At 46.0% G+C, this 27,686-nt stretch overlaps 1 protein-coding gene across 3 annotated transcripts in view; it reads left to right on the forward strand.

Moving 5' to 3' along the window:
• Positions 1–27,686, forward strand: part of LOC121535149 (glypican-5) — a 209,612-nt gene that overhangs the window by 41,483 nt on the left and 140,443 nt on the right. For all 3 annotated transcript variants that reach the window (XM_041841917.2, XM_041841918.2, XM_041841919.2), the window contains exon 3: positions 26,485–27,188. In XM_041841917.2, coding sequence (XP_041697851.2) covers positions 26,485–27,188 — 704 coding nt within the window. The remainder of the gene's footprint in view (positions 1–26,484; positions 27,189–27,686) is intronic.

Raw genomic sequence — 27,686 nt, forward strand, 5'->3', positions numbered from 1 at the left:
GTTGCTTCAATATATCCATCTATTTTGTGAAGTGCACCAGTCCCTCCTGCAACAAAGCACCCCACTGATGCTGCCACCCCCGTACTTCACAGTTGGGATGGTGTTCTTCGGCTTGCAAGCTACCCCCTTTTTCCTCCAAATATAACGATGGTCATTATGGCCAAGCAGTTCTATTTATGTTTCATCAGACCAGAGGACATTTCTCCAAAAAGTACGATCTTTGTCCCCATGTGCAGTTGCAAACCGTAGTCTGTCTTTTTTATGGCGGTTTTGGAGCAGTGGCTTCTTCCTTGCTGAGCGGCCTTTCAGGTTATGTCGATATAGGACTCGTTTTACTGTGGATATAGATACTTTTGTACCTGTTTCCTCCAGCATCTTCACAAGGTCCTTTGCTGTTGTTCTGGGATTGAATTGCACTTTTCGCACCAAAGTACGTTCATCTCTAGGAGACAGAACGTGTCTCCTTCCTGAGCGGTATGACGGCTGCGTGGTCCCATGGAGTTTATACTTGCATAGTATTGTTTGTACAGATGAACGTGGTACCTTCAGGCATTTGGAAATTGCTCCCAAGGATGAACCAGACTTGTGGAGGTCTACACTTTTTCTTCTGAGGTCTTGGCTGATTTGTTAGATTTTCCCATGATGTCAAGCAATGAGGCACTGAGTTTGAAGGTAGGCCTTGAAATACATCCACAGGTACACCTCCAATTGACTCAAATTATGTCAATTAGCCTATCAGAAGCTTCTAAAGCCATGACATCATTTTCTGGAATTTTCCAAGCTGTTTAAAGGCACAGTCAACTTAGTGTATGTAAACCTCTGACCCACTGGAATTGTGATACAGTGAATTTTAAGTGAAATCTGTCTGTAAACAATTGTTGGTAAAATTGCTTGTGTCATGCACAAAGTAGATGTCCTAACCGACTTGCCAAAACTATAGTTTGTTAACAAGAAATTTGTGGAGTGGTTGAAACACGAGTTTTAATGATACCAACCTAAGTGTATGTAAACTTCTGACTTCAACTGTAGGTATTTCTCTTGTCCAGTTGGGATAGGGCAGAGGGCAGTGTGCAGTGCTATGGCGATTGTGTCATCGGTGGATCTTTTGGGGCGATATGGGAATTGTAGTGGATCTACGGTCAGGTAAGGTGGAGGTGATATGATCCTTAACTAGCCTCTCAAAGCACATAATGATGACATAAGTGAGTGCTACGGGGCAATAGTCATTTAGTTCAGTTACCTTCGCTTTCTTGGGTAAAGGAACACTGGTGAACATCTTGAAGCAAGTAGGGACAATAGACTGGGATATGGAGAGATTGAATATGTCCGTAAACACTCCAGCCAGCTGGTCTGCACATGCTCTGAGGACGCGGCTTGGGATGCCGTCTGGGCTGGCAGCGTTGTGAAGGTTAACTCGCTTAAATGACATACTCACTCACGTGACATACTCACGGCCACGGAGAACGAGAGCACACAGTCCTTGTGAGAGGCAGGGGCCTGCGTCGGTGGCTCGATGTTGTTTTCCTCGAAGCGGGTGAAGAATGTGTTAGGTTGTCCGGGAGTGAGGCGTTGGTGCCCGTGACGTGGCTGGCTTTCACTTTATAATCCGTGATTGTCTGGAGTCCCTGCCACATACGTCTCGTGTCTGAGCCATTGAATTGCGAGCTACAATAAATGCAGCCTCAGGATATGCGGTTTCCAGTTTGCACAAAGTCCAATGTAGTTCCTTGAGAGCCGTTGCGGTGTCGGCTTGGGGGGAAATATACACGGCATTGACGATGACCGAAGAAAATTATTGCGGGAGATAATGCGGTCGGCATTTGATGGTGAGATATTGCCGATCGGGAGAACAAAAGGACTTGAGTTTCTGTACATTACCACAGTCACACAATGATCATTAGCCAAAGTGTATTGGCAGCAGACCAGCTTTTAATGCCATGACATTTTCAGGTGCTGTTCAATATGTCTATTGATTCAAGTTATTAATGTATGTGTGTGTGTTTGCATATTTAGTATTTTATTAAGATCCCCATTAGCGGTTGCCAAGGCAGCAGCTACTCTTCCTGTGGTCAAAACTGAGATAATACATTACAGCAAACAAAACATTGTGCATTATACAAATGTACATTGCTAAATTATTACAATGTTACAATACTACATTACTAAGAATAATGTGTGGGTGTATGTAGATTGTGCGTTTTAGTGTGTGTGTTAGTGTGCGTGTGTTTTTGGTTTGTTATCTTTGTGGGGACCAGAAGTCCTCACAAGGATAGTAAAATAAGGAAAATGAGTGTGGAGACATTTAGAATTAGGGTTAGGGGTTTGGGATTAGGGTTGAGGTTAGGGTTATGTTAAGGGTTAGGAAAAATAGTATTTTGAATGGGAATCAATTGTTTGGTCCCCACAAGGATAGTAAAACAAACGTGTGTGAGTGTGTCTCTTCACACTAGGCGTTGTGCCGTGAGGTGTTGTTTTATCCGTTTAAAGAAAAATCAGATTTTACTGCTTGCTTGAGTTACCTGAGGTGGAAGAGTTCCATGTGGGGTATGAGTGTCTTAGCTGTGTGTTAACTGATTGAACAGACTGTTCGGTACTATTAACACGTCAATACCTCTTACAAAGACCAGTAGTGATGCAGTCAATCTCTCCTCTACTTTGAGCCAGGAGAGATTGATATGTATGTTGTTGATATTAGCCCTCCGTGTACATTTAAGGGCCAGACGTGCTGCTTTATCACAGACAGACCTCTCCCTATTTTAGCAACCATGGAATCAATATGTTTTGACCATGTCAGCTTACAATCTAGGGTTACACCAAACCGTTTAGTCTCCTCAACTTTTTCAATCGCCACATTATTCATTACTAGATTTAGATGAGGTTCAGGGTTTAGCTAATTATTTGTCCCAAATACATTGATATATTTGGGACTAGCTTATTTCTAGCCACCAATTCTAAAACTGACTGCAGCTATTTGTTAAGGCAGGGCTCGACATTAACACTTGTCCTCTTGTCTGGGACAAGTAAAAAAAAAACATTCGGACAAGAAGAATATAGATTTAAGTTGTCCGAATGGACAAGTAAAAAAGATCACACTAAAATCATAGTATCAAACAATTATTCAGATCAGAATTGGATTAATAGGCGATTCAAATCTATTTTTCATATACATCAATAAAATAGCCTACATGTGTAGGTGATATGCATATTGGCTACAGCCTCATGTCCAAACCGATGCTGACAGGAGGGAGGCGCCTGAAAATGTAGCTAAACTTTAATGAGACTTTTAATTACATAAATATAGGCTAACGTCAGTCAAATCAAATCAAATCAAATTTCTTGGTCACATACACATGGTTAGCAGATGTTATTGCGAGTGTAGCAAAATGCTTGTGCTTCTAGTTCTGACAGTGCAGCAATATCTAGCAAGTAATATCTAACAGTTCTACAACAAAAACCTAAAACACACAAATCTAAGTAAAGGAATGAAATAAGAATATATAAATATATGGATGAGCAATGTCATTATCAGAGTGGCATAGTCTAATATGCAATAGATAGTATAGAATACAGTATATGCATATGAGATGGGTAATGCAAGATATGTAAACATTAAAGTGGCATTATTAAAGTGACTAGTGTTCCATTTATTAAAGTGGCCAGTGATTTTCAAGTCTGTATGTAGGCAGCAGCCTCTCTGTGCTAGTGATGGCTGTTTAACAGTCTGATGGCTCGGGTGGCTCGGGTGGCTCGAGTGGTAGTTGTCCTTGATTATCTTTTTGGCCTTCCTTTGACATCGGGTGCTGTAGGTGTCCTGGAGGGCAGGTAGTTTGCCCCCGGTGATGCGTTGGGCAGACCGCACCACCCTCTGGAGAGCCCTGCGGTCGTGGGCTTTGCAGTTGCCGTACCAGGCAGTGATACAGTCGGACAGGATGCTCTCAATTGTGCATCTGTAAAAGTTTGTGAGGGCTTTTAGGTGACTGGCCAAATTTCTTCAGCCTCCTGAGTTTGAGGAGACGTTGTTGCGCCTTCTTCACCACACTGTCTGTGTGGGTGGATCATTTCAGTTTGTCAGTGAAATGTACGCAGAGGAACTTAGACCAGAGAGTGAAGGACAGTGCCTGTTGTGCACCGCACATCAGCCACCTTGAATCTGAGCGGAGGAGGTCAGCATTTTGAAACTATTTAACCATAAACTTCATAATTTAAAACCTGGACGTTTTATGTAATTTTATGAAGCATGTCTTACCTTGTTTCAAAGTAGCCTAGCTTAGCCAAAATACGACCATAGAAATGTTGAGGGAATTATTTTACACTTAATATGCCATTGAAACCAACATTTTTATCATGTTCTATTGGTTTTCAAATCAACTTAATTGTATTGTCCAGCAGCCAAAGGCATAAATCCTAGTCATATTAGTAGGCCTAACCCATGCTAGTTGATGCATGTTTAGATCTCCCCTCTTTCTTAATTTATAATGGATATTTTCATCTCTGTCACATGAAACTGCTTGTGTGCGCTTTTGAGAATGGTGTTTTCCCGCTAATTGCATTTTTAAACATTTGCATGTAGCCTACAGCCATGTGCGCATTGTTGAGCTTATAATATGAAGAAATAAAATGTAATCAACATTTTAAGCTAAATGGTCTGATCTGTTGCATCAGACTCATTGCTTGAAAAAAAGAATTGTGCGGTAGTTGTATGAATTTTCTATCTGTTGTCCTAGATTCTGTTTTGAACTGTAGACATATTTTTTGTCGGCCCAGGGTGTCACGATCGTTACATGAAGACTCGGACCAAGGCGCAGCATGATAAGCGTACATTTTATTAACCGTACTGCACACGAAACAAAACAACAAACCAAACGATACGTGAAGTCCTAGGTTATACACACCAAACCAAACGGAACAAGATCCCACAAATGACTAGTGAAAACAGGCTGCCTAAGTATTGGCCCCAATCAGAGACAACGAGCTACAGCTGCCTCTGATTGGGAACCACCCTGGCCAACATAGAAATAAACGATCTAGAACAAAAACCACAGAAAACTAAACATAGAAAATCCACACCCTGGCTCAACATCTAAGAGTCCCCAGAGCCAGGGCGTGACAGTACCCCCCCCCAAAGGCGCGGACTGCGACCGCGCCACACAAACACAAGAGGGTAGGGACCGGGTGGGCATTCCGCCTCGGAGCAGGAACGGGCCGGACCGGGCTGACGACGCGCACCACTGGCTTGGTGCGGGGAGCAGAACGGCCGGACCGGGGATGACGGCGCGCACCACTGGCTTGGTGCGGGAGCAGGAATGGGCCGGACCGGCTGACGATGCCGCACCACTGGCTTGGTGCGAGGGACAGGAACAGGCCGGACCGGGCTGGCGCACGCACCACTGGCTTGGTGCGAGGACAGGAACAGGCCGGGCTGGACTGGGAACACGCACCACAGGCTTGGTGCGGGAGAAGGGAACAGGCCGGGCCGGACTGTCGACGCGCACCACTGGCTTGGTGCGGGGAGCCGGAACGGGCCGGGCCGGACTGTGGAGGCGGACTGGAGGTCTGGAGCGGAGAGCTGACACAACCCGTCCTGGCTGAATGCCTATCTCCACACAATATGTGTGAGGCATCAGCACAGGACGTACAGGGCTGTGCACTCGTACTGGCGCTACAGCACGTGGCACTGGCGCAGGATATCCGGGACCGAGGAGGGGTACTGGAGGCCACGAGCGTTGAGCCGGCACACTCCGTCCTGGCTGCATGCCCACCTTAGCACGACATGTGCGTGGTGCTAGCACAGGACGTACAGGACTGTGCCGGAACACTCGCGGCACAGTACGTGGCTCCGCATAACACAGAGCCTGCCCAGTCTCACGCTTCCTAGCCTGAGTACGGGGAGTTGGCTCTGCTCTAACTCTAGGCTCCGCCAACCACCCTTTTAGCCCCCCCCCAAAAAAATATTGGGGCTGTCTCTTGGGCTTCCTCCTCGGCCGGTACCCTCTGCGTTGCCGCTGGTCCTCTCTGTAGCGCGCCTCCACAGTCTCCTCCCAAGGACGGCGATCCATTCCGGCCTGGATCTCTTCCCAAGTCCAGGATCCCTTCCCGTCCAGGATCTCCTCCTAAGTCCAGGCTGTCCGTTCCTGGACACGCTGCTTGGTCCTCCTTTGGTGGGATCTTCTGTCATGATAGTTACATGAAGACTCTGACCAAGGCGCAGCGTGATAAGCGTACATTTTATTAACCGTACTGCACACGAAACAAAACAACAAACCAAACCAAACGATACGTGAAGTCCTAGGTTATACACACCAAACCAAATGGAACAAGATCCCACAAATGACTAGTGAAAACAGGCTGCTTATGTATGGTCCCCAATCAGAGACAACGAGCTACAGCTGCCTCTGATTGGGAATCACCCTGGCCAACATAGAAATAAACGATCTAGAACAAAAACCACAGAAAACTAAACATAGAAAATCCACACCCTGGCTCAACATCTAAGAGTCCCCAGAGCCAGGGCGTGACACAGGGACGATGGGACGCCCTTAATTTTGGGACGTGGAGGGAATTATTTTATAAAGACAAAAAGTATTTGGTTGTAGCCTAATTGAATTATTGCAATATTTTATAGGCTACCAAGAGTGGCCAATCATCCTCCAAGAGAGCCTTAAAGGGGCAGTGTTGTATTTTGAGAGAGTAGGCTACATTTCTGTCTGATTCTCTATGGTAAAAAAGATAGTAATACATTTTATTTTGTAAAGTGGTTCCTTGCATAATACAATGATGTAAAAATGGTGTTACAGACATTTGTAAAAATGTTGGACAAGTAACTTGAGCTTTTGGACAAGTAAAAAGTGTAATTTTATTTTACCTTTATTTACAGTGAGGGAAAAAAGTATTTGATCCCCTGCTGATTTTGTACGTTTGCCCACTGACAAAGAAATGATCAGTCTATAATTTTAATGGTAGGTTTATTTGAACAGTGAGAGACAGAATAACAACAACAAAAATCCAGAAAAACGCATGTCAAAAATGTTATAAATTGATTTGCATTTTAATGAGGGAAATAAGTATTTGACCCCCTCTCAATCAGAAAGATTTCTGGCTCCCAGGTGTCTTTTATACAGGTAACGAGCTGAGATTAGGAGCACACTCTTAAAGGGAGTGCTCCTAATCTCAGCTTGTTACCTGTATAAAAGACACCTGTCCACAGAAGCAATCAATCAATCAGATTCCAAACTCTCCACCATGGCCAAGACCAAAGAGCTCTCCAAGGATGTCAGGGACAAGATTGGTCAGGGAAGCAGCTTGGTGAGAAGGTGACAACAGTTGGTGCGAATATTCGTGAATGGAAAAAACACAAAAGCACTGTCAATCTCCCTCGGCCTGGGGCTCCATGCAAGATCTCACCTTGTGGAGTTGCAATGATCATGAGAACGGTGAGGAATCAGCCCAGAACTACACGGGAGGATCTTGTCAATGATCTCAAGGCAGCTGGGACCATAGTCACCAAGAAAACAATTGGTAACACACTACGCCGTGAAGGACTGAAATCCTGCAGCGCCCGCAAGGTCCCCCTGCTTAAGAAAGCACATATACATGCCTGTCTGAAGGTTTGAGTTGCCAAATGTCAGCCTCGAAACCTTAATGACTTGGAGAAGATCTGCAAAGAGGAGTGGGACAAAATCCCTCCTGAGATGTGTGCAAACCTGGTGGCCAACTACAAGAAACATCTGACATCTGTGATTGCCAACATGGGTTTTGCCACCAAGTACTAAGTCATGTTTTGCAGAGGGGTCAAATACTTATTTCCCTCATTAAAATGCAAATCAATTAAAAACATTTTTGACATGCGTTTTTCTGGATTTTTTTGTTATTCTGTTTCTCACTGTTCAAATAAACTTACCATTAAAATTATAGACTGATCATGTCTTTGTCAGTGGGCAAACGTACAAAATCAGCAGGTGCAAGATCTCACCTCGTGGAGTTGCAATGATCATGAGAACGGTGAGGAATCAGCCCAGAACTACACAGGAGGATCTTGTCAATGATCTCAAGGCAGCTGGGACCATAGTCACCAAGAAAACAATTGGTAACACACTATGACGTGAAGGACTGAAATCCTGCAGCGCCCGCAAGGTCCCCCTGCTCAAGAAAGCACATATACATGCCCGTCTGAATTTTGCCAATGAACATCTGAATGATTCAGAGGAGAACTGGGTGAAAGTGTTGTGGTCAGATGAGACCAAAATGGAGCTCTTTGGCATCAACTCAACTCGCCGTGTTTGAGGAGGAGGAATGCTGCCTATGACCCCAAGAACACCATCCCCACCGTCAAACATGGAGGTGGAAACATTATGCTTTGGGGGTGTTTTTCTGCTAAGGGGACAGGACAACTTCACTGCATCAAAGGGACGATGGACGGGGCCATGTACCGTCAAATATTGGGTGAGAACCTCCTTCCCTCAGCCAGGGCATTGAAAATGGTTTGTGGATGGGTATTCCAGCATGACAATGACCCAAAACACACGGCCAAGGCAACAAAGGAGTGGCTCAAGAAGAAGCACATTAAGGTCCTGGAGTGGCCTAGCCAGTCTCCAGACCTTAATCCCATAGAAAATCTGTGGAGGGATATGACTGATCATTTCTTTGTCAGTGGGCAAATGTAAAAAATCAGCAGGGGATCAAATACTTTTTTTCCCTCACTGTAGTTACAGTGTACAGTCAGTAAGCAGTTTAGCACTTACACCGGCCCCGGTGGCAATAAATTAGTAAAACCAAAAGCTTACCTTGACTTGGAAGAGTTCCAGTGTTGTGTTGGATAGTCATAGTCAGCTAGTTAACATAGCATCCCTCTGTTTGAGCAGGGTGTTTGTGTAGGCTAAATTAGCTAAGTAAGTGAAACTGAAAGTGAAAAACAATCTCTCTCTATCCTTCATTTTGGAAGAAATTAATTTATTCAAAATTGTTCAACTATTGTCTTTCTCTCTCATTGAGTCAACTAGTCACCACATTTTATGCACTGCAGTGCTAGCTAGCTGTAGCTTATGTTTTCAGTACTAGATTCATTCTCTGAACCTCTGATTGGGTGGACAACATGTCAGTTCATGCTGCAAGAGCTCTGATAGGTTGGAGTACGTCCTCTTGAAGTTGTCATAATTACTGTGTAAGTCTATGGAAGGGGGTGAGAACCATGAGCCTCCTAGGTTTTGTATTGAAGTCAATGTACTCAGAGGAGGTCGGAAGCTAGCTGTCCTCTGGCTACACCATGGTGCTACCCTACAGAGTGCTGTTGAGGCTGCTGTAGACCTTCATTGCAAAACAGTGTGTTTTAATAAATTATTTAGTATAGTTTTATCTAAAAATGATAACTTTTTAAATGTTTTACAATTTCCTCTGAGGAGCCTCCACTGATGGAAGTATATATGGAGATCAATTAGTGGAATTTTTTTTTGATAAATACATAAAACAAACAAAAAAAGTTGCCAGATCTTTCTTATATCTCTCAGAACAAACTTCCTTTAGATTTCTTTGGGGACTATCTGTTGTTCCATGTAGTGAATCTGTTATTCAATGCGTTTCTATTGGCCATAAGCATTAATGCCAAATTCAATGTTTCATCCAATCATTTTTCTATATATTTTTTTGATACCTTAATCAAATAGCTAAATAAAAAATTTGCTAAATTTAAATTAGCTTAACATATGTTAGCTTAGAACCCCCCCTTCCCCGGCTTAGACAGGGCTTAGACTCTAGAGGGTTAATAGAGGGGAATCCCAGCTCTCCAACGGTGCAGATTTATTAAGGCTCTACAGTGCCGGTGGAAAGGTGACAACGAAATGAATGCTTAGTTAGCTATATTTAACTAGCGAGATAACTGCTACAATTTATGTTTTGAATTGGTGATCGAATTAATCTGTCTGTCATTATTTTATATCGGCTGCTGAAATGTCATGCTCTCTCTTCTCATGCAACGGCCCACTCGTACTGGTACACATGCATCACCACAGACATACACTGAAGGGTCATTCCGATAATGGCTGATATGTAGTTTCATATTTAAAAGTGTGCTTTCATGAATTAACAACAATTATTAAACTAATTTCCATGACTTTTCATGACCTTACAAACCCTAATTTGACAACTTGGAACAGCGCATCATGCCATTAAGGCTGGCACATTTTCAATCTGCGCAATCTCGAACATTCTACTGTCACGCACAGATTCACAGACTAGCGGCAAATAAACTTGAACAAAGTGGAATTGGGAAATTAATGCCCACCCATTGCTATTCAATGAATATCCCGCCTTAATTCCGCTTTGATCAACCTTTTTTGTCTCGGTGTGTGAATCTGGGCCAGCGATAGGCTACTTTGTTTTTATAGAGGAGCCGGTACGCAATTCCCCAAAAATGTGAAGTGCCGGTACGGCGTTCCAGACAGCTCCAGCCTAAGTCAAGCACTGTCTATCGCAACTTCCCGCAAGGTTAGGCTTTAGGTGAGGCAGGTGAACCTGTAGCCATATTACTTCAACAGCATTTGACATGAGATCCCCTCTAAGCTTTACAGGAATATGACTCTGAGTATATACAGCGACACCTCCCCCATTGGTATTCCTGTCTCTTCTACCATTGTGTCATCAAATGAATTATCTAAGTGAGTTTCAGAGATAACCAGTATATGAATGTTGTCTGATGTTAGCAAGTTATCGATTTGATTAACCTTGTTTCTCAGGCTACGTTAATGTGGGCTAGTTTTAGCCCTTTTCTGGGTTCCTTGTTAGTTTTTTGTGCTTTCCTGGGAAGCCTATCAGAGGTAGACATGTCAGTGAGATTTACATTTGAGCTAATAGTACAGGGAGAGCTGCCCACAGTGGGCTTCCTACTAGGGCAAACAGTCTCAGTGCTAACAGTATTATCCAGGTTTATAGGCACAAGATTACTGATATCAACAATGTTTTAAAATCAAACTCTGAACGTTTAAGTGCAACAGCCCAAGCCCCTTAACTGATTTGAAAGAGAAGCCATGTTTACATTTACATTTGAGTCATTTAGCAGACGCTCTTATCCAGAGCGACTTACAGGTGAGTCTTTCGTTAAGGCCGGCTAATGAGCTGATCTTCGTCTGTGTATGATGGGTTTGGGAACTCTTGTTTGTGTGTGTCTCCTGAGATCCTGGGAGACACAGATGAACCTATCTAGGCCTTGCCCCTGGGCTCCCACACAGGGGGGTTCTGTGTTCAATTCAACTCCAGTGTCTGTCTGTCATTCCCTCAGGACGTTTCTGTCTGTCTGTCTGTCTCTGTTTCGCTCTCTGTCTCTCTCTGAGGAGCCTGTGTGTCTGTATCCTCAGGTTGTAACCCTGTTATAGCTCTCTCTTTCTCTCTCTCCTTCTCCCACTCCCTCTCTCTCTCATTGTCTTTCCTAGGCAATGTTTCTATATTTCCCACTGGGCCAATTATGATCTGCCTGGGTGGCATAGGAACAAACACATATTTTATGAGTTGGAGGTGATAATAGAAGTTTGATTCTTGTATTTTAAACGATGGTGAAAGTGTGTATGCGTGTGTGTATGCGTGTGTGTGTCTTTGTGTGTATGCGTCCCTGTGTGTGTGTATATGTGTGTGTATATGTGACTGTGAATCATCATAGGCTCTGTGTTTTGTCTTGTCTGCAGTTTTTTTTTCCTGAGCCATCCATCTTTTTCTTTTTACAAAAAGAGTGTTATCTTGACTGCAATTTCTGTCTCTTACCTTTCCTTCCCTCTGATATTGCTCTCACGCTCTCTCTCCCTCTCTTTCTCTCTTTCTCTCTCTCTCCCCTGAATTCTCTCTCTGTGTGCGGATGTTTTGAGTGGTCATAGTAATGGCTCCAGAGGACATTATGAGGACGTTATGATGACATTATTACTCGTCTACACCATGTCATGTTCAAATTAGGGAGGATTTCCGGCTCCAACCCTTCATGTCCCATTCAATCATAATCAATTCGGACAAGTGGGGACATTTCGCCGGTCCCCACAAGGAAAAATGCTTTTTTAGGCTGAGGGGTTAGGGTTAGGGTTAGAATTAGAGTTTGGTTTAGTTTTAGGGTTTTGGGGTTAAGGCCAGGCACCACAGGCTGAAACAAACGTGTGTATGTGTGTATATGTGTGACGAATTGACACAACAGGGAAGGATGCCTTCCCCAAAGAGCGAGGGAAGCCTCAGTCCCCCTAGAGAACAGAGGGAGGAGGGGAAGAACAAAGAGAGTGAGAGAGGAGGATAGAGAGAAAGCTCAAAGCTTCTCCCTGTCATAAAATTACACTAAAGCCCTTTGCAATTACCTCTCCTTTTCATCCCCCTCTCACCTCACTGAGAACGTGTGAAAACTCAGCAAATGGGCCTATATTGGAGAAAGAGGGAGACGGAAAGAGGGAGAGTGCCTGCCTATAGGGGGTGAGATAGGGAGTGAAAGCAATGGGGAGGAGGGAGGGAGGGAGGGAGGGAGGGAGGGAAGGCAGTGTGTGTGTGCCCATCGCATTTTATTATTTCCCAGAGTGTTTGAACAAACGACTTAGTCTGACTAACAACTAAAGGCGTCTGCATGCTTACCAGCCAAAACAGTTCAGAAGAGTTCATGCATATATTATGACGAAATGTTTTGACGTTTTTTTTTGTTTTGGACTTTGGTGAGGGTTTTTTCGGCTGTTCGGGCACACACATTCCTTCAGAGAGTCAAACCGAAGTTCAGAGCCGAAGTCTACGCCCCTACGTCAGTGGTTGGTCAACAGTAGGGATTCTTCAATAAAGTATGCACATTTTTTCTTTGCGAAATACTGAACCAAACATCTTAGTTCGATGTAAAATTGTGCGACTAAGATCTCCTTGGCAAAAATGTCAAACTTAATGATTGATTTCTTGAGTTAGTTTTGATTAATTCAGACTATTTTGAGGATGCATATACTGGCTACGGCGTCTCAAAATGGACAAGCAGTACTATTGCCACTTTTTTCTCGTTTCTCAAGCAAAGGTATTTTAAGGGAGTATGTGATCACATGCGTTCGGTTCAGCTAGCCGAGTTCAGCTAGACGCCAGCCGAACTGAAGCATGCTGACGCCTTTACTCTCTAAGTCCTTCTGACTTCAGAGTCTGGAATGGCTGTTTGATGTTGTCGGCACAATGCGTCGATAGTGAAGGGGGCTGTGCTTTTAGTGGTTGGCTCTCCTCTGTCTTTCTCACTCAAACACCCACACACACAGCTACACTCAGCCCCCGAGTGCTGCCCCCTTCCATTACAACAGTTGGATTTCCTCAACCCCTGAGGAAAAAAAAACATTTGAGAGAACCAATCAAATCCGTTGCACAATTTCTGAGTGAATAATGCATTAACAAACGGCCTCCTTTCCCGGACCAGTGTGGTCACAGTTCTGCCTGCGCTACATGGGTCGTATCAGCCAGGCTAGTTTGCCCCCAGTTTGGTGGCATTGTAAGATACTGTTACTGAGTTCAGTGCTGTGTGGCACTGCAGTTGCCACTGGTAACCACCCTACACACACACACACACACACACACAAACCCTATGCCCACACACACTCTCTCTATACCCCCCTGCTTAGTCAGATCCTTGCCTCCCTATAACGAGACCAAGCTGTACCAGTCCTGGCTGGCATCATACCAGCTGTTCTCCCTGGCACGACGGGAAACCTCACGTCTCAAAGACACTGCCACAGCCAAGATCGGCACGCCGCAAAGCAAAACTGTAAAACAAATTATTTTCCCTCCTCTCCTCCTCTCGCTTGCTCCCTGATCCCCCTCTTTTAATGTTTCTCATCATTGTTATTCTGTTGTGCCTCCAGTCATGCTCAGCAACCGCCCAGCAGGCCAATTGTTCTGCTCTCTCCAGCCAGGCACGACCCAGGGAAGCACCTAGAAAAACACCCTGTCCCGACCACACATAGAATAGAGTTGAGTAGAATAGAATAGGATAGAATAGAATCTCAGGATTCTATTGTCCACTGTCTTCCCCCTCTCCACCTCCTCCCATCCCCTCCACACCTCTCCACGTTCCCCTTCCCCTCGATAATATATAATAATATATGCCATTTAGCAGACACTTTTATCCAAAGCCACTTACAAATCAAATTTTATTGGCCACATGCGCCGAATACAACAGGTGCAGACATTACAGTGAAATGCTTACTTACAGCCATTAACCAACAGTGCATTTATTTTTAATAAAAAAAGTAGAATAAAACAAAAAAGTGTTGAGAGAAAAAAAGAGCAGAGCAGAAGTAAAATAAAATAACAGTAGGGAGGCTATATATACAGGGGGGTACCGGTGCAGAGTCAATGTGCGGGGGCACCGGCTAGTTGAGGTAGTTGAAGTAATATGTACATGTGGGTAAAGTTAAAGTGACTATGCATAAATAATTAACAGAGTAGCAGCAGCGTAAAATGATGGGGTGGGGGGGGGGCAGTGCAAATAGCCCGGGTAGCCATGATTAGCTGTTTAGGAGTCTTATGGCTTGGGGGTAGAAGCTGTTGAGAAGTCTTTTGGACCTAGACTTGGCGCTCCGGTACTGCTTGCCGTGCGGTAGCAGAGAGAACAGTCTATGACTAGGGTGGCTGGAGTCTTTGACAATTTTGAGGGGCTTCCTCTGACACCGCCTGGTATAGAGGTCCTGGATGGCAGGAAGCTTGGCCCCAGTGATGTACTGGGCCGTACGCACTACCCTCTGTGATGCAACCAGTCAGGATGCTCTCGATGGTGCAGCTGTATAATTTTTTGAGGATCTGAGGACCCATGCCAAATCTTTTCAGTCTCCTGAGGGGGAATAGGCTTTGTCGTGCCCTCTTCACGACTGTCTTGGTGTGTTTGGACCATGATAGTTCGTTGGTGATGTGGACACCAAGGAACTTGAAGCTCTCAACCTGTTCCACTACAGCCCCGTCGATGAGAATGGGGGCGTGCTCAGTCCTCTTTTTTTTCCTGTAGTCCACAATCATCTCCTTTGTCTTGGTCACGTTGAGGAAGAGGTTGTTATCCTGGCACCACATGGCCAGGTCTCTGACCTCCTCCCTATAGGCTGTCTCATCGTTGTCGGTGATCAGGCCTACCACTGTTGTGTCGTCGGCAAACTTAATGATGGTGTTGGAGTCGTGCCTGGCCATGCAGTCATGGGTGAACAGGGAGTGCAGGAGGGGACTGAGCACGCACCCCTGAGGGGCCCCCGTGTTGAGGATCAGTGTGGCAGATGTGTTGTTACCTACCCTTACCACCTGGGGGCGGCCCGTCAGGAAGTCCAAGATCCAGTTGCAGAGGGAGGTGTTTAGTCCCAGGACGTTAGCTTAGTGATGAGCTTTGAGGGCACTATGGTGTTGAATGCTGAGCTGTAGTCAATGAATAGCATTCTCACGTAGGTGTTCCTCTTGTCCAGGTGGGAAAGGGCAGTGTGGAGTGCAATAGAGATTGCATCATCTGTGGATCTGTTGGGGCGGTATGCAAATTGTAGTGGGTCTAGGGTTTCTGGGATGATGGTGTTGATGTGAGCCATGACCAGCCTTTCAAAGCACTTCATGGCTACAGACGTCAGTGCTACGGGTCGGTAGTCATTTAGGCAGGTTATCTTAGAGTCCTTGGGCACGGGGACTATGGTGGTCTGTTTGAAACATGTTGGTATTACAGACTCAGTCAGGGACATGTTGAAAATGTCAGTGAAGACACTTGCCAGTTGGTCAGCACATGCTCGGAGTACACGTCCTGGTAATCCGTCTGGCCCTGCGGCCTTGTGAATGTTGACCTGCTTAAAAGTCTTACTCACATCGGCTACGGAGAGCGTGATCACATAGTCATCCGGAACAGCTGGTGCTCTCATGCATGCTTCAGTGTTGCTTGCCTCGAAGCGAGCATAGAAGTGGTTTAGCTCGTCTGGAATTCTTGTGTCACTGGGCAGCTCGCGGCTGTGCTTCCCTTTGTAGTCTGTAATAGTTTTCAAGCCTTGCCACATCCGACGAGCGTCAGAGCTGGTGTAGTACGATTCAATCTTAGTCCTGTATTGACTCTTTGCCTGTTTGATGGTTCGTCGGAGGGCATAGCGGGATTTCTCATAAGCGTCCGGGTTAGAGTCCCGCTCCTTGAAAGCAGCAGCTCTACCCTTTAGCTCAGTGCGGATGTTGCCTGTAATCCATGGCTTCTGGTTGGAGTATGTACGTACGGTCACAGTGGGGACGACATCATCGATGCACTTATTGATGAAGCCAGTGACTGATGTGGTGTACTCCTCAATGCTATCTGAAGAATTCCGGAACATGTTCCAGTCTGTGCTAGCAAAACAGTCCTGTAGCTTAGCATCTGCGTCATCTGACCACTTTTTTATTAACCGAGTCACTGGTGCTTCCTGCTTTAGTTTTTGCTTATAAGCAGGAATCAGGAGGATAGAGTTATGGTCAGATTTGCCAAATGGAGGGCGAGGGAGAGCTTTGTATGCGTCTCTGTGTGTGTAGTAAAGGTGGTCTAGAGTTATTTTCCTCTGGTTGCACATTTCACATGCTGGTAGAAATTAGGTAGAACTGATTTAAGTTTCCCTGCATTAAAGTTCCCGGCCACTAGGAGCGCTGCCTCTGGATGAGCGTTTTCCTGTTGACTTATGGCCTTATACAGCTCATTCAGTGCAATCTTAATGCCAGCATTGGTTTGTGGTGGTAAATAGACAGCTATGAAAAATATAAATGAAAACTCTCTTGGTAAATAGTGTGGTCTACAGCTTATCATAAGATACTCTACCTCAGGCGAGCAAAACCTCGAGACTTCCTTAGTATTTGATTTTGTGCACCAGCTGTTGTTTACAAATATACACAGGCCGCCACCCCTTGTCTTACCGGAGTCAGCCGTTCTATCCTGCCGATGTAGCATATAGTCCGCTAGTTGTAGGTTGTCCATGTCGTCGTTCAGCCACGACTCGGTGAAACATAAGATATTACAGTTTTTAATGTCCCGTTGGTAGGATAACCGTAATCTTAAATCATCCAATTTATTCTCAAATGATTGAAGATTGGCTAATAGGATTGATGGGAGCGGCAGTTTACTCGCTCGCCGTCGGATCCTTACAAGGCACCCAGACCTACGTCCACGATATCTCCGTCTCTTCCTCATGCGAATGACGGGGATTTGGGCCTTGTCGGGTGTCTGTAGGATGTCCTTGCGCCGCCTCGTTGAAGAAAAATCTTCGCCCAATACGAGGTGAGTAAATGCTGTCCTGATATCCAGAAGCTCTTTTTGGTTATAAGAGACGATGGCAGAAACATTATGTACAAAATAAATTACAAATAACGCGTAAAAACACACATAATAGTACAATTGGTTAGAGGGCTGTAAAACGGCAGCCTTCTTCTCTGGCGCCATTATCGCGAAAAAAGTGTCACGACTTCCGCCGAGGCTGCCTCCCGTCCTTGTTCGGGCAGGTTTCGGCGTTCACCGGCTTACTAGCTACTGCCGATCCATTTATCATCACTCCATTTGTCTTGTCTTCAATCACACACACCTGGTCCTTATACCCTCATTAGTCATTGTATAAGTGTTCCCTCTGCTTCCTTGTCTGTGTGGGTGATTGTTTATTGTGGAGGTTTGTGAAGCTCGGTGGAGCTCGTGTATTTTGTATCGACAGGAGTATTTTCCCGTGTGCCTTGTATTTTCCAGTGCGCCTGTTTTGTGCTCTGGAGTGTGTTTGACGCATTTCTGCTTCAACACCACCTCATCACATACAGTCATGCGTGCATACATTTGTATGCATACATTTGTATGTGTGGGGGGCCTCTCCCCTCCATATCCACCCAGGAGTATTAGTGGAAGCACAACAGTGAAAACCAGACTGAAAAAATACATATTTTCAATTTCACAATTCCAATGATCTAAGAAATAGATAATGATCAGGAGGAATTTCCTAATTAATCAGGAGAAAGTCACATCCCTGTCTAATCCTCACCCTCCTCCCAGTCCCCTCCTCTCATCCCCCACTTCTCCCTCTCCTCTCATCCCTCCATCTCCTCCTCTAATCTGCTCTGCTGGCTTCTCTCGAAGCACAATCTGTCCGTCTCATTGATGAGAGTCATCCTGTAGTCAATTGGTCCGGCTAGGCCTCTTCCTGGAGCCTGGTTCCAGATCAGTTCTTGCCAACTCCTATGGTCATTGTCACGCCAATGGCAAGTAGAGCACAAACATATCTGGGACCAGTTCTCTTCCTGTGTCCAGCAGGACAGAACTTTGGTGCCGTCATTCACTCACAGTTATTCCCACCAGTCCCTGTGCGTTTCCTATCCTTTCTGTCAGGAGCCAGGGAGAGGAGAGACTGGTGTGAACACATAGAGAAGGAAAAAGGGAGTATCGGGGTTAAATAAAGAATGACCAGGGTGTCTGAGCAGGGAGAGGTGTTGTCTGGAAGTGTGTGTATTTGTAGTGGAATCAGGGGTCACACTCAATTCCCGTCTCAGAGATAGATGATCAATCAATGTCAGGCATGATCCGGCCCAGAGTTATTATCATCACATTAAATTGACCGAATTCTCTGTTGGGTCTGTGAACCTCCATCTATGTGGACTTGCATGGAAAGATCTTGGAACACTGATACAGAGGAGAGCGAGAAAGGGGAGAGCAAGTGACAGACAGAGAGAGTTGGAGCGAAAGAGGGAGAGATGGAGAGCTGAATGTACAGAGATCGAAACAGGTAGGAGATCGAGAGTTGGAGCGAAAGAGGAAGAGATGGAGAGCTGGCCATACAGAAAAGAGAGAGGAAGGAGCGCGAAAGAGAGATTGAGAGACAGATTATATCAGAGAGGGAGAGAGAGAGTGACAGATATGGCTGGCCAGTAGTGGACGTCAGTGGAGAATGAAAGAAGGAGAGATGGCTGGCCAGTAGTGGACGTCAGTGGAGAGAGCTGTTCAGAGGCAGTTCTCTAGAAGGTGAAAGGGAGTGCCTCTGTCTCCAGAGTGTTGTTCAAGTGACTTTCACACGGTCCACACACAGGGTGTGTGTGTGTGTGTGTACTGTGTGTGTGTGTATGTATTGCATGTGTGTGTATGTGTGTGTGCCTTTGTGTGTATGTGTTTGTGTGTGCATGTATTTGTGTGTGTGTGTGTGTGTGTGTGTGTGTGCCAGTCTAACTATGGGTAGTGAGTCACATCATTACCTCAACCCTGTCTCAGTTGGTAGGCCCACTCTCTCTCCCCCTCACCCCTTTCTCTCCCTTGCTCCCTTTCTCTTCCTCCCTCTCCCCTGCTCTCACCCCTCTGCCCCCTTCTCCCCCTTCTCCCCACTCTAACCCCTCCCTCTCCCACATTTCTCCCACTTTCTCTCTTTCTCCCCTATCCCCATCTCTCTCCCACCTCCTTCCCCCATCCAAACCCACTCACTTCCCCCATTATATTAAGCCTTGTGTCATTCCTTCTCCTCCCTCTCCTCCTCCTCCTCCCTCGCTCCTTTGTGACTCCGACCGTGCCATTAAAGAGTCCCCCCGGCCTGCTTTATGCATCTGCACTCCTCCGGTCATCCCCTCGTTCCGCTCCGGAGAGAGAGAGAGCGAGAGAGAGAGAGAGAGAGAGAGAGAAAGAAAGAAAGAAAGAGAGCGAGAGAGAGAGAGAAAGAAAGAAAGAGAAAGAGAGATGGAAAACCCTAGTTATTCGTCCCCTATGTTGGTGTGTGTGGCGGGGTGTTTTGGTGGTTTTAGTGGTGTCCAGGGTGGATTATGATCTCTCTCTCGCTGTCTCTCTCTCTCTCTCTCTCTCTCTCTCTCTCTCTCTCTCTCTCTCTCTCTCTCTCTCTCTCTCTCTCTCTCTCTCTCTCTCTCTCTCTCTCTCTCTCTCTCTCTCTCTCTGTCTCTCTCTCTCTCTGTCTCTCTCTCTGTCTCTCTCTCTCTCTGTCTCTCTCTCTGTCTGAATGCTCTGGTCACATAAGCAGGTGGACTGATTAAATCAACTTAACCCCGTAGTGACTTTGGAGAGTGTAGACTTGTTGTGAACGTATGGAGCATAATGTCCTGAACCTAAGATGATTCAGTTACAAGTTCGTCTGTCAGTGTGTTTCATCTACAACACCTAGCCTAATCAACATCATTACGTTGAAAAAAGGGAAACACCGTTGGAATTTTGGTTGTAATTACGTTGACAAATATTTTTACAAAATGAAAAGAGACACACACCTGTATGAGAGAGTGGAAACTTCTCCATTAGGCTTCATCACTTTCCTTTCATCTTAACTAAGTAACAGACTTTCCACACTTCAAACTCCTCTGCTTGACTGGTCCTTTTCTGTGTTACTGATCTAACTGGGCCATGCCACACAGTGTTCACAGTTTCCTTTTACTCGCTTTCTATTTCTTCTCTAACTCTCTCTCTCTTTCATTCTCTCTCTTCTCTCTCTCTTTCCCCCTCTCTCTCTCTCTCTCTCTCTCTCTCTCTCTCTCTCTCTCAATTCAATTCAATTTCAATTTAAGGGCTTTATTGGCATGGGAAACGTGTGTTAACATTGCCAAAGCAAGTGAAGTAGATAGTAAACAAAAGTGAAATAAACAATAAATATTAACAGTAAACATTACACTCAGAAGTTTCAAAAGAATAAAGACATTTCAAATGTCATATTATGTATATATACAGTGTTGTAACAATGTGCAAATAGTTAAAGTACAAATGGGAAAATAAATAAACATAAATATGGGTTGTATTTACAATGGTGTTTGTTCTTCACTGGTTGCCCTTTTCTTGTGGCAACAGGTCACAAATAGTGCAGCTGTGATGGCACACTGTGGTTTTTCACCCAGTAGATAAGGGAGTTTATCACAATTGGGTTTGTTTTCGAAATCTTTGTGGATCGCTGTAATCTGAGGGAAATATGTGTCTCTAATATGGTCTCTCTCTCTCTCTCTCTCTCTCTCTCTGGAGCCCAGGCAGTGCTTTGATGCCAGCCTCTCCCTGTACTGTGCTGGCCCTCCCTGGGTTAGTAGTGTCCACTCCCTGCTAGTGTTATACAGAGCCAGCCAGTCTGCTAGCTAGCCTCTTGTCACATCTTACAGTTAGGATATGACAAAACCAGGCTGTTTGTCATAAAGGGTTACGACCTACAGCGACAACGTTTTGACATGGTTTTGACAGGCTTCATAAAGTTATAGTACAGTATTGTGTTACCTTACTTTCAACAATATCTTCTTAATGTCTAGATTTCTAGAGGAGAGTTGTGTCACTGACTTACAGAGTAGAGCTTGTCCAAGTTGTATAAAGTTATTTATTGGTAGTCTGCCTTTTGTTCAGATCCTACCCTGTTAGCAGAGTGACACCACACTACCAGAGATGGACTAGGATCCATCATATGCCAATAAAGGGAAGAGAAATTGAGGTCACTTTGACCTTGTGATGCCAATCATGCCATGAGGCCAAAGCCATCACCCTGATGGTGGTGCCTGTCATCTTGTCATATGTCACAGTGGTCTCTCCCTCAGTGGAACGACCCAATCGCCCCCTTACCTACCTAGCCCTCCCCTCCCATGTCCCTCTCCCCTCTGCTCGTCCCCCTCCCCCACTAACCCCTAGCCCTTCCATCATGTTAACACCCTCCTCCCCCCCAGCCAATGTACCGCTACCCCATGGTGATGGAGGGATGGAGAACACATCACCCCGCCTCCATCTCATCATTCTCGCACCTGTTAACCCTGACAGGAGGGGGTTGTTGGACAGTAGGGGAAGGGTAGATGTGTTAGCTCGCATGTGTTAGTGGGTGGACAGTTTTGTTGTTGTTGATAATCATCATATTGTTGTTTTGTTATCTCCCTAACTGTGACATATTAACATATTTATTTATTGAGCTATTTATAGCCACTACCTTTAATCACTTCGCTAAAAGGTTGGAGGTGGTGGGATTGAGTGACACGTACCCTGCTCGCTCAAGTTACCCATGCTTTTAAAGGGGAGGTGGGGGGTGGTGGACATATGTCGTTTTTCACTAATTAAAATAGGATATTTAATCCACACCAATACAGTATGTCCCACTCACATATCTGAATGGTGACCTGTATGAAACCCAAGCCTTGGCCTGGATTAAAATGCTTTTGCTGAGTAGGTGGTGGGGTGGCAGGACAGGCTACCAGATAGACATGGGCTGTGTACCAAATGGAACTATATTCCCTATTTAGTGCACTACCATTGACCAGGGCCCTTAGGATCGTGTACAATATAGGGAATAGGGTACCATTTGGGATGCAGCCCATGATAGACTGAATGCTGGGAAAAGGAATAGACCACAGCCTAGTGTATCCTTCCTTATTATCACACTATTGCCACCACCGACTCACACACACAGGCATGCAGGCTTACATGTACACCAGTGGAGGCTGGTTCGGAGGATCTATAGGAGGACAGACTCATTGTAATGGCTGGAATGGAATAAATGGAACGGTATCAAACAGCTCAAACATATAGAAACCACGTTTGACTCCGTTCCATTGATTCCATTCCAGCCATTACATTGAGCCCGTCCTCCTATAACTCCTCCCACCAGCCTCCACTGATGTGCACACATGCTGGCACGTGCACACATGGTCGCGCGTGAGATCATGTAGGTACACAGACACACACACACACACACACACACACACACACACACACACACACACACACACACACACACGTGCCTTGCGGACAGCTACGGGAAGAGAAGCTACCAATACACACATATTCATCCACATGTTCCACCCATGATCCACCCATGTTCCACCCATGTTCCACCCTTTCCACTCACACACAGCTACCCACACACACAGATCTGTGGTGCCACGTGTCTGGGCTGAGGGTTGGGCTGGCACCCCTACCATGGAGTGTTGGCCCTGGATCTTTCCCCTCTCTCCCCTCTTTGTTCCCCCAGACAGGCCTGCTCCCGTTGGGGAAGTGGCTAGGAGCTCCATGCCACACTGGGGGAGGGACGCCATAGTTGTGGTCGAAACCCATAGAACTCACTGCCACTGACTGTGGTTATTTTTACCCATTTGTTATTGTGGCATCACTGCAGAGTACGAGCCTCGACACTTTAGGCGTTATTACCTCCGAGAAAGCCCTGGGTCGCCGGGCAGAATAGAAAGTAGGAAATAGGTCTAGCAGTGAATAAAGTAGGGTTGTTTCTAAGAGGCTTGGCGAGGCCAATGCTGGTATAAGACGCTGTATAATGTCTCAGTTTGGGCTACGGTGGTTGTGGTGGTGTTGGCAGTCTCCTTCATATTCACTCAATGTGGAACCACCCCTTTAACTCACTGTCCGACCAACCCTTTAAAGGGGGCTAAACTACCCCTTTAACATTGTTTAATATCGTGTTTATGACACGTTTTGGCTCCAGCCCTATTGCTATAAACCGTGGAGCGCCGCAAAAATGCACACGCTAGAGTTCTGTGGTATACGGAAGCAGAAAAAGCATGCACAGATCTGTAAAATGTAGCTGGAGTCATGCTATGTGTCCAGGACTCTCAAAGACTGCTTGACAAATCGCTAATCATAGCTAATCATGGCCTCACATAAAAACTGATGATTACGACTTAAAGGTATTTCACCATATCCCAGAGTTCTTTGTGGTGAGAGACAGTGAAGGCATAATGATCGCCACCCAGGGAGGAATGTTTTTGTCCTAGAACGGCAGACACAGCTGTCAGACAGTGGTCGAACACAAGTCGACCGTGATGGGAAAGTGGTGACCACTTGGTGGAGTTCCCACTGGTATTGGGTTTATCAAACTATATTCCCCTGCTCCAGAAGATGGAGGAGATGATCAACATTGTGATTGAACACAAAGACAACAGCCAAATCCATTGAGAGAGAGAGAGAGAGAGAGAGAGAGAGAGAGAGAGAGAGAGAGAGAGAGAGAGAGAGAGAGAGAGAGAGAGAGAGAGAGAGAGAGAGAGAGAGAGAGAGAGAGAGAGAGAGAGAGAGAGAGAGAGAGAGAGAGAGAGAGAGAGAGAGAGAGAGAGAGAGAGAGAGAGAGAGAGAGAGAGAGAGAGAGAGAGAGAGAGAGAGAGAGAGAGAGAGAGAGAGAGAGAGAGAGACAAACAAACTAAAGAAGAGACTAGGCCTAGTGAGTGTCTGGACTTCGTCAGAGCAGTGCCTGAGAGGTGGACAGTCATCCCAGAGCGGTGTTTGAGAGGGAAGTGTTTGAGCTAACAGCCGTGGAGACCGGTTCAGGTCCCAGGGTCCTATTTAAGCCAGATGTATCCTAGCCTCGTGTGGTTTAATAGGTGGAGTCCACTTTGTACAGTAGTTGTTTTTCTCCATGTTCAGAAGTTGTTCTGGTCTCTCTATTCTTGTGTCACTCCCCTGGAAGTGGATAGAGTGGAAGCATGCACCTCTAATCTAATATATCACAGGATGTCCTCACAAAGTATAGACCTAACAATCAAAAGGGAGTAGCCTAGATCAGTTCGCTTACTATTCGTAGCTCCCGAGAGTGGTCGTAAATTGTAAAAAAAAATGTATAGATCTGCAAGTGATAGATAGTTCAGTTCTTACCAGGTCGTCTTGCTACAACCTTGACTTGTTTGCCATGCCATGTTGCTAGCAGGGTGCAGGCTTTTGTTTCAACCCTATACTAACACTCCCGATTGAACTAGCAATCATCAAGACCTTGATTAGCTGAAGGGTATTAATGCTAGAACAAAAGCTTGCACATCATGGCTTGGTGAACTAACATGTTCCTATTTTCCTGGGCGACCTGCCTCCTTGTCTTAACTAGCCCTGCTCTGGGCTGTTTGACTGAGGGTCTGTGTCATGACTCTCCCCCTGCCTCCTGAAGGCTACAGCTCTGTAACGCTGTAACCCAACCCTGCTGGCACATAGTGGGGCTGAATGCCCTGTGGTTTTCATCCCGCTGGCCAGGCCAAACAGCCTGGTCTGTAACATACTGGCACCACTGCTGCAGCTCAACTCAACGGGCTGGGGAGGGGAGGGGAGACGAGGCTTTGAGCTGGTTACAAAAAGTTTCTCGCTCTGTTTTTTTCTCTTGATCCCTTTCTCCGTTTCATCAATCTTCCTTCTGTCGTTTCTCTCCGTCCCTCTGTTGAGTTATTCTCTCTCTTTCCCTCTTTCTCTAGCTCTCTCCTGATTTAGACCACTCTCTGCTTCTCTTTCTTCCTCTAACCTTTTCATCCTCTCTCTTTCTCCCCCCCCCTCACATTCTTTCTCTCTCCCCCTCTCTATCCCAACGATGTATTGTTTGACGATGATCCCAGCCCCCTCACCTTTGACTCGTAACTTTATTAGTCTTCATGATCCGGTACAGTGACAGACACAGCCCTGTCTGTCAGTCACATTCACACGACCCCAACTCTCTATCTGGTCACCTCACTGTGGCTGTTAAACCAGAGACAGAATATGACTCTTTGGGCGCTTGGTGTGGGTCACACACACACACATGCATGGATATACACACAAAAGCACATACACGCAGCCATGCACACAGTCACATATGCCACACCCACATACACTCCCCCTCCCCGACACACACACACTAAACGCCAACGCCTGATTGTGTTGTGCGTGCATGTATATGCGACTGTTTGCTTGTGCACGGAGCTGCTGTGGTGATTATGCATTGTGGTGGAAAATTAGAAGCTAAGCCTGGTGGTTTTCTAGGGGCGTAGAGTAGGGAGTCCCTGTCCCTAACAGCGCAGCACACTGGTATTAGGTTATGCAGCTGTTGACTGGGAGAGATGACTGTTGTTCGGTTTCACTCTGTGTGTGTGTGTGTGTGTGTGTGTGTGTGTGTGTGTGTGTGTGTGTGTGTGTGTCCGATATAGCATGTGTGGACACACACACACACAAACATGCAAGCACATACACACGTTAACAAGATATTGAGTTTTCATAGTACATCCACAATGCTGTGTGTCTGTTTTCTGTGTATCCAGTACAACCCCAGATCATCTCCTTGTAAGTGTGTTTAGTATCTGTAGGTCATATTTTGCGAGTGTATGTGTCTGTGTGTGTCTGTGTGTGTATGTGTATTGCATTGGCACCATGTCTCCTGTCTCAGTTTCTCTACAGTTGCTGCTGCTCTTTCATCTGCTGGCATGCTATAGAGCTGACATCAGAACCCAGAGTGAGACCAGGAGAGGGATGGGGGGGCTGATGACATACACAGATATTTAGCCACCTTACTGGGCATGGGAACACTCCAAGTGACTGATAGCACAAGCCAAGCTTAGTCGGGAAAGAGACAAAGGTAGAAGGGGTCCTCTCTGACCTCTCTTCTGCATGGCATGCATGTGTTATTATTATTTAACGTGGTTAAATAAAGGTTAAATAAAATAACAAATAAATAAACAATTATTAGATAGAGTGTTTAAATGAAAGTAGTGCAAAGATAAACTTATGGTGCATTTGAATATAAACTATACTGGCTAAATACTCTGTTTTGTCATTAGGTTATTATTTTATTAACCTAAATGTAATCAGGCTCTGATGTCTTCTTCCCCCCCCCCCCCCTCCCCTCCCTCCAGACACCTTCCAGTACCTGCTCTCCTTCTCCCAGGGACACCTCTCCTCCCTGCTGGAGGACACCTACTCGCCCCTCTCCCGGGAGGCCCTCCCCCACGTCAACTCCCTGTTCTCCTCCCTCTCCCTCTACATCCGCGGACACAACCTCTCCCTCGAAGCCGCTGTTGACCGTTTCCACGACAACCTCTTCCCGCTCGTCTACGGGCGCCTGGTCAACCCGGGCGTGGGCATCGAAGGTGGCTTGTCCGGCGAGCGGGGCGAGTGTCTCCGCGCCACCCGGCAGGACGTCAACCCATTCGGCCCTCACCCCGAAACACTCGCCCAGGAACTGGGGCGCACCCTGGGCGCCGGGCGAGCCTTATCCCTGGCCCTCGCCGAAGGCACCGAAGTCATGAACGCCACCGAACACGTTTCCTTCACCAAAGAGTGTTTACGTGGCTTGACCAAGATGCAGTACTGCTCGCACTGCCGTGGGCTGACACTGATCAAGCCGTGCGTGGGCTACTGCCTGAACGTGATGCGCGGGTGCTTGGCGAGCGTGGCCGAGCTGGACGGGCCGTGGCGGAGGTATGTGGCGGCGCTGGAGGAGCTGACCAATGCTGTGGCCGGACAACACAGCCTGGAGCTGGCCCTGCTTGGAGTCAGGGGGCACGTGAACGAGGCCATACTACACGCACAGCTCCATGGGCCCACGCTGACCGCTACGGTGAGTAGATGGAGCAGAAACACATGCACATTCCCTGTTGTGTTAGCTGAGTGGTTTTAGGATGGCACCATCGTAGAGGGTGGAAGCCAAGCTCTTCATTTTCTCTCCAGATGACACGAGATAAACTTCAGTATTCGACGTTTGTCCAGGTCCGAAGGGTCGCGAGGGTTCAATCCTAGTGCTAGGCACTCGTTTTTATTTTTTTCTGTTTTAACTTTGTCCCAAACCTTAACCCTTACCTTAAACATTCAGAATTATTGCCTAAACTTAACCTTCAATTTTTGTATGCTTAACTGTCAATTTTTTTCTGTTTTAACAACCTTAACCCTTACCTACTTTCACTTCACCCATAGACGTTTATCCCCCCATGGACAAATGTTGAATAAAGAAGTGAGACCAGGAGATCTTGTTGCTATATGACCATTCATGTGTCCAGTCTGTCTCTGACTGAACCCTCAGGGCTAGAACCACCAGACTACCAGACTGGCTTTATATGGT

The sequence above is a fragment of the Coregonus clupeaformis genome, chromosome 21 (genome assembly GCF_020615455.1).
Source record: "Coregonus clupeaformis isolate EN_2021a chromosome 21, ASM2061545v1, whole genome shotgun sequence".
Classification (NCBI taxonomy): domain Eukaryota; kingdom Metazoa; phylum Chordata; class Actinopteri; order Salmoniformes; family Salmonidae; genus Coregonus; species Coregonus clupeaformis.